At 31.8% G+C, this 14,281-nt stretch overlaps 1 protein-coding gene and 1 long non-coding RNA gene across 2 annotated transcripts; both read right to left on the bottom strand.

Moving 5' to 3' along the window:
* Nucleotides 1-7: 7 nt before the first annotated feature.
* LOC143078125 (uncharacterized) lies at nucleotides 8-1,835 on the bottom strand. The gene is made up of 3 exons (XR_012979066.1): nucleotides 1,730-1,835; nucleotides 748-972; nucleotides 8-235 (listed from the first exon to the last, which is right to left on the bottom strand). It is a non-coding gene; the product is annotated as an uncharacterized LOC143078125 (long non-coding RNA).
* A 6,025-nt stretch (nucleotides 1,836-7,860) lies between these two features.
* LOC143078124 (uncharacterized) lies at nucleotides 7,861-13,099 on the bottom strand. Its single transcript, XM_076253089.1, has 10 exons — nucleotides 12,714-13,099; nucleotides 12,367-12,491; nucleotides 11,779-11,950; nucleotides 11,249-11,354; nucleotides 10,732-10,968; nucleotides 10,232-10,332; nucleotides 9,759-9,861; nucleotides 9,347-9,473; nucleotides 8,845-8,949; nucleotides 7,861-8,329 (listed from the first exon to the last, which is right to left on the bottom strand). The coding sequence occupies exons 1-10, from the start codon at nucleotides 12,767-12,769 to the stop codon at nucleotides 8,205-8,207; spliced, it is 1,257 nt and encodes a 418-aa protein (XP_076109204.1). The 5' UTR covers nucleotides 12,770-13,099; the 3' UTR covers nucleotides 7,861-8,204.
* Nucleotides 13,100-14,281: the final 1,182 nt, after the last annotated feature.

The raw sequence follows: 14,281 nt of genomic DNA, 5'->3' as shown, positions 1-14,281 counted from the left end.
AAACAACTAAAATAAATATGGATTTATTATGTGTAAATAGAAATAGTACATACAACCATGACATTTCACAATACAAGTAACAAACATGTTTATCAGTCATCACCTTTAAACATGCACACACAACCAAGCAATATAAAGGAAATCAATCCTAAACTGCACATGGCCAATGTAAATTTCCATACAACATCGAGACACTGCGAAGAATTGTCATCTGCCGAAGCACCATATACCAACCCTGAAAATTACGAACAACGCATTACGTTATATGTATTTATTCATTTTATATACCTCCGAAACAAAATGATATACTGTTCTGGATACACATTTTGTTTGTCGTGATAATTAAATGAATTTTTGGATCAAATTTTAAATACATGGTGGTTTTTTTTTAATATAATGTTCTTCTTTATCATTTCATTGAATATAATTAATTAATATGTTTCTACATCATGCACATGGTTTAAAAAAAGACATGATAAATTGTGACAACATTAAGTGTCATCGATTTATATATACCCGGTATTTGAATATTAAGACTAAGAGGGTTAGAGAATCAAAATGTGCATATTTATATTGATTTTGCATATTATACTTTCCTATGTTTACCTTCATTCATTTAGGTTAAAGTGGTGGCATTTACTCAAACGTTATTTAAATATTCATTTAAGAAAAAAAAATCAGATTAATCAGATAGCTCCTTGGCGCCTAGCCATCAAAACAGAACAGCTACATTTAACATTAACCTACCAACAAAGACAAAGATGAAAAACACAAAGGACAAAGCTCCAGTAATTCCATTAACACACTTGACTGTTTCCTTGCTGCCTTCACATCGGAAACTTTTGTAACTACTCCAGAGTGTGTTGGAAAAGAAAATCATTACAGCATCAAACAGGCCAACCAGTCCGGCAGCTAACAGAAAGAACGGTAGTCTATAACCTTCGTGAGGACAATCCGAAGCATACACTAAAGCTGTATATAAAAAGATGGAAAATTATTTTTCTTGCTCTTTTTCATAAAACTCAATTTATATGCATGTCAATCCATATGCAAATTAAATGATAATTTTTCAAATCTTTATTTGTGTTGGATTTATAAATAGTGACAAACGTTTCCTTTCTCAGTTGAAATACAAAAGAAAACAAAATACTGTATGTGTGTGCTTCATTCTAATAAGATGAGTTTAACTGCATGATTTATACAGGTTTTTTTTCTAATGTTGTGACATTACACCACCATAGTACTAACACAGGTTCGCGAAAGATTATGTGTCAATGAATATAGTTATCAAAGGTACCAGGATTATAATTTAGTACGCCAGACGCGCGTTTCGTCTACAAAACGCACATGTTTAACCCCCATACAATGACTAAGTTCTGAATAATGCGCAAATCTTATATCATTTATCCTTGTGTCTTTCCTTTTCTATAAATTCTAAGGCACAATATTGCATGAAACAGTGTTACATCTTTAATATATGATGTGCTTGAAATATAATTTGAATATCGGACATGTGAACAGTGTAAGACTTATATGCTGTTCCAAATGCGTCGGTTACAAAATATTTCAAACAAATTCAGACAAAAGTAAAAGACGAATTTAGAGTCCTTTCCGAAAAATAAGTCAAAAACTAATTGAAAATATAAAGTAAGATGGAACAGTCGTAATCTTTAATTATTGAGATATACTATTAAGAACAAGGGCTCTGTGTAGGACTTTAATATCTTACCAACAGCTATACTGGATACAGAAAAACAAAACAGCACCAGTGCTTGAACTAAAACAAACGATATTAGATATCATTAGCAATTAAGAATCATTTCAATTACATATTTACATTCCGACATGAAATATGTGTTACATATTAACCTGGTTAAAACTACAAATCAAACAAAATAAATGACAGAATAGAGCTGGAGCTAATAACAAAATTATACATACCAAAGGTTACAAAACTATATATATATATATATGTGTATGTGTCAATGTAATTTTTTTTTATCGAGATGACATTGCATATGACTCCGATAATAATTTTATTATTAAAGTTGATTTTCTTAATACCATCCAAGTATTTCATATTATCTTCCGTCAATTCTCGATGTTCAATATGATAGAAGGTAAATAAGGTATTTCCAGCTTTCCATTGAAAGACCTTGTTTATTTTCTTCTGATTATTTTCTTCTCTTACAGTCTGCCGTCACTTTTTTCCCTGAAAAGTCGCAACACGTCGAACGTTGTGTTTTCATTTGTATATTTTTCTGTAAAGATAGAAATTGTGTTTGGCAAATTACACTTGCTTGAAAACACTTGATAGTTTGACAGTCATGTATTTCTAGTTTACAAATATCTTGAAAAAGTGAATATCATAAAAACAATTCCAGTCTTGATTACTTTTTATTGGATATTTTGTTTTAGAGTTAAGGCGACAGTAGTTTGCCGATGTTCAAATCTCGTAAATTAAATCGACAAAAAAACACACAAAAAACGAGAGAACAAATGAAAAGTGAGAGATTTTCATAAACTTGATAAAGAGAGACTGAGTGCGTCGGCTTGGCAAGCATATCCTGATATGCAGGATTCAGTCGTCACACAAATCTACACTCAATCAATGTGTCATATTTGTTTGATGTGTTTTAGCTTTTGGTTTTGGCATTTGCTTAGGGACTTTCCGTTTTGAATTTTCCTCAATGTTCAGTATTTTTGTGATTTTACTTTTTTGAAATAGGAAACAAAGGGTAAGAATAGATTAGACGCATATACAGAATCAATGCTTATATGATACTTTACCCCCCTTTTAGTTGTTTTGCAATCAATGAAAACATTTTAGAATTATAGGAGAAATGTGCAGAATCAAGCACTGTAACAACTTTGACAACTTCGTTATATTTATTTAGGGAGACTGAGCAATCAAAAACATGTTTTTCGTCGAAACGTCCTTTATATATAATCCAATAGTCACCGTCTTTAATTGTATTTCTTTATTTTGTGTCATTGGCCTGAATAAGTTACTTTTCTTTTATTGTATTGTTGCTATTTTTTTATCGGGGCAAATTTTTTAGATCTATTTACGGTTTGAATTTTGCCAAATGCTGATGACCGGTATATCGAAAAAAAAGTAATGTCAAAAATACCAAACCTCGAGGAAAATTCAAAACGGAAAGTCTTAACCAATGGCAAAATCAAAAGCACAAACACATCAAACGAATGTATACTAACTGTCATGTTCCTGACTTGGTACAGACATTGTATTATGAAGAACAATGAGGTTTTAACCTGGTTTTATAGCTAGCTAAACCCTTCTCTGGTATGACAGTCGATGTGTGACCAAAACAAACAGACAGAGCTTGTTTATTTAAGTTCATGTGATTTGGTTTCTTTTGGATAGTTGTTTCATTGGCAAGTATACCACATCTTGACCTTATTGTTATATCAATGTCATATAGTTTTGTGTAATAATTGACATAAATACATGTAAATCTTATACAAAAAAAAAAAATCTATTTGATTTATTGTAGCAATGATTGTGAAAGAGATATCCACACTTTACCCACCAAACAAAGCTCTCCTCCAACATTCTCCAAACTGACAGTATTCCGCCATATTAAAGTATTTCAATAACTGACCGTCAGTCTTACTTATTTACTTCCTAGTTGAAGTAAATTCTCCGAAGTAAACATTTGGTTAATTTCCAAAGAATTCATTTAAACATAGTATGGCTTTATAGATTGTTAAAATATCTATACCTATTAAATGTCAGGTACTTCTAAATGTACTCATTAAATATCGTTGGGTATACATACACTTCAATAAAGTATATTTTAACATTGTAGACGTGAGGTTTATGTTTATATCAATCATGAGGGTTAATTTGGAGGGGATTAATTAAACTTGAAAGAATGGTGGCGTGGAAAAATATAAAGACGTTTTTTTTTTTCAAACAAAAAGCGACATAAATAAACAAAAGTACTGAATCCAAAAAAGTTCATAATATTTAAATATTTGCTGACTTCAAATTGAATAAAAAGGTGAATAATTATGGCGCGCTTAAAGACAGTGGTATCTTGAAACTAAAATGACAAATGCTAAGACTATAAACATGTGTCAAATCTATGGAATATGATTTGAAAGGTCAACTGTTCCGAATTTCAAAAACACTGGGTACGATACATGCCAGATGAATTTCCACGTTTTAAACAATGAGTTTGTATTTGAGCCTATATTACCATGTATAATAAGCGTCTGCTTGCACTGGCCAAAAATAAATGTATGGATAACCAATTATTTAAAACTTTTCAAATATCTCGAAGCTCCATACTATAATTCAAGTAAAAACATACAAGATGCATAAAATTCTAAATTAATCATCTTTATCAAATTTTAAGGCTTATTCACAAAAATACTGAACTCTGAAGAAAACTCAAAACGAAAAGTCCCTAATCAAATGTTAACACACATCAAACGAAAGGATAACAACATATTTCTGCCACGGCATATGTACCAAAAAAATACAAAAAGTCACATGTACAAGGCACCCAAGCTAAAATGAATAGAGAATAATACAGACAACACATTGACGGGATGCATAAGTACCGAGTCACGTCAAATGTCACCAAAAAAGACCAAACAGACCAAACAGTAAAATTAATATTAATAATAGAACAAAGACAAATAAAAGAACAATTAGCACGTTATGAAGATGCTAAACAACGTCAGTACGCAGAATCTATACACCAAGACCATCATGTATTATTCGTGAGGTTGGTATTTATCAACAAGGTATTGTTACCTTCCGATAACCTTTTTTTTTAGAAAAAAGCTGAGACGTTCATTGACATAACCTTGTTCGTCAACTTTCTGCTCAGACAGACACTGGTGACGTTTTACAAAGTCTGAGTAGGAGCTGCAAGCTCTTGAATATCGAATCAGTTGAAAATGTATATCCTATATGCAGGTGAAGCTTGTATATTTCTACTAAGGGGACGAATATTTGATATTCTGGGGGGGGGGGGGATTTGTCTTGGATCGGTTATTTATTTTTGTAAACTAAGAGGACAGGTTATTTATTTCCTGCACTATTGATGCAAGATTTTTCATTTTTCATTAAAGCAAGGGACTGATTATTTTTTTTCACAACTATATTTATAAATTATTTGTTTATTATAAATAATACATGTATAGTCAAGTCATTATGTACCATTTAATCAGAACTAATCATTATCCTCTGCAGAAATGAATCTTCTATATTCCCAACTACATATACATGTACATGTACATGTATTGCATACTTACACAGTATTGGTTGTATCTAGCCTTTTTTAAAAATATTGGGAAACATTTTTCGTCGAGCGGAGCGAAGCAAAAAATTTTTTGAAGGGTTTTGGAGCCATTGAACATTGAAGGCCCAAGAAGCTATAGAACAAATGATGCAAAACCATGCTTTCTTTGTGTTCCCCAGACCCTTTCTTAATCTGAAAATGCAAGTTCTGTTTTAATCATTTTTTGACAATATTTTGGTCTCAAAGCAAAATGTATAGATTCAGTGTAAGACTTAAGTTTCTAGGTACAACATCAAAAGACCAATATGCATGAAAAAGCAAAAATGTAATTCGCATAGTTAAGTCTGTGGCTTCTGTTTAGTTTTTTTTTAAACTCATAATCAAGTTAATAACAAAATTACTAAATTACAAAATGAATGCAACACTAACAGAATACAGAGAGCGGAGCGAGGCACAATTTTTTTTGAAGGTTTTTGGAGCCATTGAACATTGAAGGCCCAAGAAGCTAGAGAATAAATGATGCAAAACCATGCTTTCTTGGTGTTCCCCAGACCCTTTCTTAATCTGAAAAGGCATGTTCTGTTTTAATAATTTTTGACAATATTTTGATCTCAAAGCAAAATGTATAGATTCAGTGTAAGACTTAAGTTTCTAGGTACAACATCAAAAGACCAATATGCATGAAAAAGCAAAAATGTAATTCACATAGTTAAGTCTGTGTCTTCTGTTTGGTTTTTTTTTTTTTAACTCATGATCAAGTTAATAACAAAATTACTAAATCACAAAAAAGAATGCAACACTAACAGAATACAGAAGGGCAATCAATGAACAATAGACAAGTAAATAAGAAACATTGATCCCAAAAATCAGGGGCTACGTCTGAGGGAGAACAGAACGAGCGTTGGTTTTGAAACTTTTTACATGAGGCATAAATTTTGCCTCAATGTAGTTATGGCCCTGTAATAAAAGTGAGGTAAGTGTTTCTGAGAAAATATATCTCAAGTTAAATGAAACCAATTTTCAGACATTTCAAGTATATTTAAATAATAATTATACTTTTATTATTCAAAGATTTGGGAAGTGTTTCCCGATTTTTGTTTGGGGGGAAAAGATGAATTTATGATGAATCTAGTGCCATCTCATACTTTCGATAAGACCTGCTGAGTTATTTATTTTCAATACATTGCAAGTCAGGTAATTTATTTTCAAACTACCACAGAACAAACATTTATTTTTGTGATTATGAAGGCTGAGTTATTTATTTTCAAAATCCTCCTGCCCCCCCCCCCCCCCCCCCGGAATATCAAAGGGTCGTCCCCTAAGGTGGGGGGAATTAATAATTTCAAAATTGAAATCGTCTCGTTTGTCATAGATTCTGGTACTGAGATGACTGTGTATGTCAAATTCGAGGTATAAGTCTAAAAATGATGCAGGGGAAGCCGTATGTGTTGTTTTTTTTAATTTCTAGTTCTAGGGAATATATTAACGGAAGCATGTAAACAATTCAAATACACAAATTTTACTTTTTTACCTTCTCTAACAAAGAGTTCCATTTCTTTGTTTAATTTCAGCTGGGTTTCGCCTGCATAAACTCCAGTTTGAATAAAGTTATTATCATACAATCAATACTAGACTGGGATATTCATTAGCTTTCGATAAGATACATGTAGGTTTGCACTTCCCCTCAAGCATCCATGATGTCCTCAACCAGAAACTGAGATCCTCTCACGCATGAAATAATGAACATTGAAAGACTTCAGATTTATTAAGACATGTCTATTAACTTCGGACAGAGTGTTAGTCGTTCAAAACGACATCCAGACCCGTGTACAGAAAAAAATATATTTGAACTTGTAGGTCTATTAATAGAAATATCTCAAGTTTAATGTCACTTTTTTCGACAATTTCTCGATTGATTTGCAGGGGTTTAAACTCCATTCAAAAACAGTAAACAAAAAAACGTGTCTTTTAATGAAAGCATTCACCACAGCATAGCAGTCTCCGAGTTGCAATATATGATCAGTTGAATTCGCAAATTGCGATTTTAAAAATGAACATGCCTTGCGATCAAGTGAAACAGGAGGCAAAAGATACCACAGGGACATTAAAACTCGAAACTGAAACAAAAACTGACAACGCCTTGGCTTGAAAAGATATACTAACAGATAGACAATAGAACACAAAACACAACATTCAAAACTAACGACTGAGCAACACAAACCCATCAAAAAGGGGGTGATTTAGGTGCTCAGGAAGAGTAAGCAGATCCTGCTCCACGTCCTGGCACCCATCGTGTTGCTCATGTTAATACAACTCCGGTAAATTATTGATTACACTTTCTGTTGTCCATGTTTTAAACCTTACAAATCAACAGATATGGATTATCTTGAAAATACATCATGTGCATCGACGTTGTATAAAGTTTACTTTTTCCAAGTCATCGCAGAAGGTAGTTTTAGTCTTTATCTGCCTGGGACAAATTTTAAGATAAACAAGAAACACGCAAATTAGTTTATCACTTTACAGAATGATAAAAATTCGATAGAAATACCTTGTATTTAGGAATAATGAATAAAACCAATTCATTAAAATAATTGTTTAATAAATAAATTATTTAAACTCAAATATATTTTATAACAATAACATACAGCACAAACACCTCCACACTCTCATTTTCTCTTATCACACACACAAATACACACTCTTTCACACGACTAACTCACACAAACGTACACAAACAGGTTCTCTCACATATACAGGCACGAAAACTCCCATCTTTTAATACTTCGATAGTCATTCTATCAATCGCACAGACTGAAACACATGTACTCCCACATCTCAATAATGAAACACGATAAAAATAAACTCTTCAAATGTAGTTGTGATAATTTAAAAATATGTAATCAATTTCATCTGTGTTTATGTTTAGTTCATGTTTTCTGTAGACTTGCAAAAGAACCCCCATCTCTTTTGTTTCCATGGGTCTGTCTTATACCATCCAAAGGCAACTTCTGACACATCTGTAGCGACCTTCAACTTAACAATCATTCCTGAAAATGGAAATAAATAGTGACGAGGTTACGTTTTTTACAATCACAAAACCTGAGAAAAAAATCGAATATTGTATAAAACAAAATGCCAAACTCTATCCTCTGGACTTTGATTTTCGATTATAAATAATCGATTTCGTATATAGCATGTATAGTTCAATTATGTATATGAAATAAAATTGAGAATGGAAATGAGGAATGTGTCAAAGAGACAACAGCCCGTTGAACCCTACCAGGGGCGGATCCAGCCATTTTAAAAAGGGGGGTTCCCAACCAAGGACAAAGGGGGAGGGGGTTTCCAACTATATGTCCCCATGCAAATGCATTGATCGTCCAAAAAAAGGGGGTTCCAACACCCGGAACCCTCCCCCTGGATCCGCCAATACCTACACACTTGCAAACAAAATAAACTGACATGTCACATTTTATACATATTGATAAGACTGCATTTTCTGATGTTTTTAACGTTGAAATAGCATGTAATGTCCATAAAGATTAAGTTATAATAACTTTACCTTCTTTAATTTTGACGAAGCACTCGTTTGTTTTATCTGTCAAATCCTTTGCCTTCACATAAGTGTTGCTTAGAAAATTGAACTGGTTGTCTTGGCAACTGATGTCTGCAAAATGAAATGATTGGAACGTTATTAGAAATGTTCCAATTGTCAAAACGAATATGGTACATTGTACTTGTTAATTGCAATTTGGGTTTATGAAAACTCAGATGTCTCAAGAATATATATTTATAATTGTAGTTATGATGTAATTTGTTTGACAGATTTGCTCCTGTTCTATGTTGTGTTTTGTGCACTATTATTTGTCTGTTTGTCTGTTTGTCTTTTTTCTATTTTACCCATGGTGTTGTCGATTTATGAGTTTGAATGTTCTTTCGGTATGTTGTCTCTCTTTTATGTGAATGGTCGTCGCAATTTAAAACTGATCAAGTTTTTAGGCAAAAAAGTTTTGCGTTTTTCAATCAAAATAAATTAACGTTACAAATTAAAGCAACTGACTTACTATTGTTATTGCGTTGTTCTTTTGTCGGCTCAGATGGTTGTTTTTTCGTTGTCTGCATGTCTGATTTGTAATTAACATATTGTGTATCTGGAAGCTTGGTTTTAAATCCGTTGGTAGTTTGAAATTCCTACATAAAAAATATTGCCTATAATCACATTGCAAACAAGACTAACAAATAGTATGTATTGGAAGAGATCAATTTTTAAGTGACAGTTCAATATGTTACTTATTCTATGCACAAAATAGAACAATCAGTGATTGAATAAGATTATTTTCTAGTTTGTAATCTTTGAAGGGAAAACTCACTTTTGTGAAATTGAAGATTGTTGATAGATTTAAACAGGATCGAAATAATGAGACAAATGTGAATGCTCAACACTACAATGGAAACACATATTGTTTGAAAAGTTACCTGTGGTGGACTGAACTGGTATTTGGAGCTTAGTTTTTCAATAATTGATTCTGCAGCCAATCTGCAGTCAAAGTCATCAATGTGTGGAAGTACTTCATACAGTCTACAAGACAAAAGAAACGTCAATCAGTAAACTGTTTCTGGGTAACAGATAAATCTTTAAAAACTTAGATGAATCGATAAAGCCTAGATAAATCAATCAAATGTAAATCAATAAAACTTAGATTAATCAATTAAAAACAATAATTATAAAATGTATTCCATTGTTTAACATACGTTTACTCGTTTAAAATAAGAGCCGAAAACAGACAAGCCACCGTAAAAGGACACCGAACTTCTACCATTGGCACTTAAAGTCTACTTTCTACGTTTATATTGTAGAAGTGCTGTCTCATTGATACTCACCGTTTTGTTGTCATTTACACTCGTTAATACAAACCATGCATTTGCCTTACATTAAACAAACTACTTACTTGTTGGTATGTGCTGCAAAGATATACTTCATAGACAACAATCCACTGTGAATACGATCTGTTAGGTTAAATCGTATATCCTCCATTAGGTCAATTTCAAGCTAGATAAAACAAAGTAAAACATCGTATCAAGACGAAATCTTTATACAACTTAGACATAAAAAGGATCACACACTATGATAAAAAAACGTAAATTATTATTGACTCTGCAAGTTAAAGAACCAAATAAACTATTTTCCACATATAATATAAAACTACAGATTGTAGTTTAGAGTTATTCTGTTCCTTTTAAAATAGACAAAAATACAATTTTCTTGACTGGGTTTTTTTTTTTTTTTTTTTTATAATTCTAGAAAACACAAATAACAATTCATCGGTTCGCATATTTTTACACCCAAAAAATCACCACTTTTTCAGATTACACCTCCCTTACATTGCACCAACGTAACAAAATATTCTACAATTGAACTTTAAACGTTACTTTTTTCTGTTAAACTTACCAATTTTAAAGCATTTCTAGTATTTTTTTCTTTTGTCAGTAAAGTTTGATATTTCCTGTTTGATTCTTCTGCTTTCTGTATTTTATAATTCAGTGTCGTCTGCAATTGTGTAATGCTGTTATCTCGTGCTTTCATGTTTTTACTTGATAATTTGTCCGCTAAGTGATTTCTTGACAATTTAGCCGTCTTCAGGCATAATTCATACTTCTGTACCTTACTATCAGCAATCCAACACACCTTTAAATGTATATATAACGATTTTACACATATTGTAGTTCTAGCTGTAAACAATTTAACACAAATCAAATTCCCTTTTTTTCAACTCCTAAATTGGTGTGCAAACACTTAAGATTAGGGAGTTTTAATATATTTTTCTCATAAAAACATTGCGTAAAAGACTAAAAATCCCCTGGTAATATGTCCAAAGTATTATAATTTTGGAATGAATTACGTGAAACTGATTTAATTGAACTTATAACTTGCAAAAAAGATTATCACATGTGTGTAGTAAAATTACCTCTTGTTGTCTTTGAAGATCCTTGTACAAATAAGTGTGAGCTCTCAATAGTTTATTCATTTCATTGACCTGTTTTTGGTAATCTTCTACTTTCATCTGATGAAATCTGAAAATATGCAATCAATTATGAAATTTAACTTTTGTAACAAAGCACATGGAGTTTAAAAATTAGGTTCATTCGTAAAACTTTTTACGTCTGTGTGAAATATGAATATGGTATTTTCAATAAAGTATAATTGTTTCTTTTCTTGTTTAACAAAATGGTTTCTTAACACTCTCAACTCGTGCAAGAGACCGCATTGACTCTATGGACGACCTCGCTATGACCCTAAAAGATGAATAAAAGTAATGAACGCGCAGTTCCTATTCTTTTTTTCATTTGTGTGTAGTGAATTAAATTATATATGTGTTACGAATTGATAAATTTATTTCTACTATAAAATGAGAACACAAAATATCCCTTTTGTGTAATGAAACCTTTGTTTGAGAAAATTTTACACAGTTTGTACTATCTAATTGAAATAACTTACGTTGGTATTGGTGGAATGCTGTCAGATGACGAAACCAGTTTAACGAACTTGTTTTGGATGCTGGAAGCAACGGACTTCTTCTTATTACTATTGCTAGTTGTCTCGTGTGCTCCAACAACACCCAAAATCACTTCAGACAGTAAATAAAACAATTTGTTTATTTCTGGAAATTCTGGAAAATAAAATTACCCACGTCTCTCAAGTGAATGTACTAGAAAAATATGAACAACAGGCATGTTGTATTGCATTTCATTCAGAATTTATTGATATCAAATTTATAGAAAAAACTAATGGTTAAAGATCGAATTACAAATAAAAAAGCAATGGACATACATATTGTTTAATCTAAATTAATTTAAACAGTCGATATAGGCCAATTTAACTCGAAAGACATTGCCAAACGAGAGAACGATTCGGTTATATTTATATTTATAACACTGCTTTAAAATTGCACTCTGTCATATTTAAAAGCACTTAACTGCATGCCTATGCAGGAATTATCCAAAATTATGTGATCATGTCTTGGTGTCGAAAAACATTCTGCTTTAATCCTTATATTTTACACATTTAAAAATAATATAATCTTACCCATATTCTGTCTGTATGCCATCATCTTGTGCATGACACTTTGAATCTGTTCTCTTGGGAAAGCTGCAGTTCCCGAATTGAAGTTTACTTCAAGAGATTCGCTTATTGTAGCGAAAACATCAATTCTGGAGAGAGAAAAACATTCGTGCTTGATACAAAGTATTTTTTTTTTTTAGAAATTGTGTTTGTGTTCAAACCATTAGGTATAGTTACAATTAGATTCAGTAAATAATAATAATCAAATATATATATTATGGAAAAAATAAAGCTGACCGGTAAAATAAACGAAGGTAGATTCTTAATGAAACTATATAAAATCGCCGAACATTTTCAATATAAAAACTTACGTTCTGTGCGAAACAGATGTAATACTGTAAATATCCGGAAAATATAAACAATCCATTTTCTCTTCTTTGATTTCTTTTAAAAAGACTGCTACTCAAATTTTATACGGCTAGGCTTTCCTTCGTAGTGAGGGAAAGATAGCCCGGAAAGCGGAGAGTTAACGTCATAATCTCGACGTCTTTTTGTTGGACGTTGGAATTAATGTAGAACGTCACAGTTAGAGTTATTTTTAGTTGGTTGCTGGACAAAAATGTAAAACACGGCGATTTTTTTTTCGGCAGAATTGTTATCTAGTATTTTGGATTTTTAAAGAAAACGTTAACTGCATCTAAATAAACTTCAATAGACAAAATCCGTTATGTGAAACAAACCTATAAATGTGCAGGATCCAAGTAATTGCGTTGATGTTTTTCTCAACTTTATTTACGATTTCATCAAAAACCTGCTTAGGAACTGATCAAAAAGTGACCAGTTAAAGCTACGAACATAAAATGTTCCGTTCTAATGACATATAATGTCAGTTATATGGGTTCACCGTTTCTATATTTCTTCTGGTGAAATCTGATAATCTTGACTTGAAGAATGAAAAAAGTGTCAAAAAGACCAAATGAGGTTAGCGTAAATTGAAAAGATTTGTCTTTGTTAAACCAATAGAGTTGAATGGGACAAAGAACTATACTTATAAATCAGGCTGTACTGGTTTCAAAACCTCTGATACACCAAACAGGCAATTTATGTTCTAAATTTTAGAATTCATTCATATATTTTTGTTTAATTCAAAATTATTAGTCATTATATGTTCTACAGGGATCACCCAGTACTTCACCTTTCCGATTTGACACCATATCTGCAGTAAACTACATTGTACATTTTTTTTTATTAAAACCTATGCGTAGAAACTATATTTAGTTTCAAATATGTACTACTTTGCAGTATGTTCTTTTTTGACTAATGTTACATCTTACAGAGTCTATCCAGAGACATATATGTGTTTATACTGCACTTGTTCTATTTGAGCAGTCAAAATGCGTTGACTGTATATTTCTATGTCATATACAGTCACTGACCCGATATCACTCTTCCTCATGAATATTTAAATAGAAGTTGCCGAAATAATATTTAATTATTCACACGACCTCTTCAACCTGTTCTTGTTTCCAATGCATACAACGATGCATGGAACGACTCAACCTTGTTTCTTTTGCAATTATTGGACAAACATATTTCATTTGTTAATATTTTTTGTTTGCAACCTATAAATCATTATGTTTTATGCTTATGGTTGATATTTTAGTCCATACTCAAACGATTTCGTTCACCATCGAGTGTTGGTTTCAACAGGTAAATGTACATTTCATTGTGTTTTATATTTCTCCGCGAGCATGATATGAGGCCTTTCTAAAGGCCGGGATTTCCCCCAATATTTAAATCAAATAAATAACCTTAACGCATTAAACATGTTAAACAACAATTGAAAATGTTTTTTCTAGATTGCAGTATAAAGACAATAATAGTGCATTGACTTGAAATATCAAGGATATAAGGATTCGGCCCGAAACGGGGAAATAGC

This window comes from Mytilus galloprovincialis, chromosome 6 (assembly GCF_965363235.1).
Source record: "Mytilus galloprovincialis chromosome 6, xbMytGall1.hap1.1, whole genome shotgun sequence".
Classification (NCBI taxonomy): Eukaryota; Metazoa; Mollusca; class Bivalvia; order Mytilida; family Mytilidae; genus Mytilus; species Mytilus galloprovincialis.
The sequence above is the reverse complement of the archived record's forward strand: the minus strand, read 5'-3'. Positions and strand labels throughout refer to the sequence as shown.

Excerpts from the sequence above, each read along its gene's own strand:
- LOC143078124 (XM_076253089.1), bottom strand. The coding sequence starts at position 12,769 with ATGGATTGTTTATATTTTCCGGATATTTACAGTATTACATCTGTTTCG. Across the intron at positions 10,333-10,731 it reads CTAGAAATGCTTTAAAATTG|CTTGAAATTGACCTAATGGA; the intron begins GTAAGTTTAACA and ends TGTTTTATCTAG. Across the intron at positions 9,862-10,231 it reads TTTGCAGCACATACCAACAA|ACTGTATGAAGTACTTCCAC; the intron begins GTAAGTAGTTTG and ends TTTGTCTTGTAG.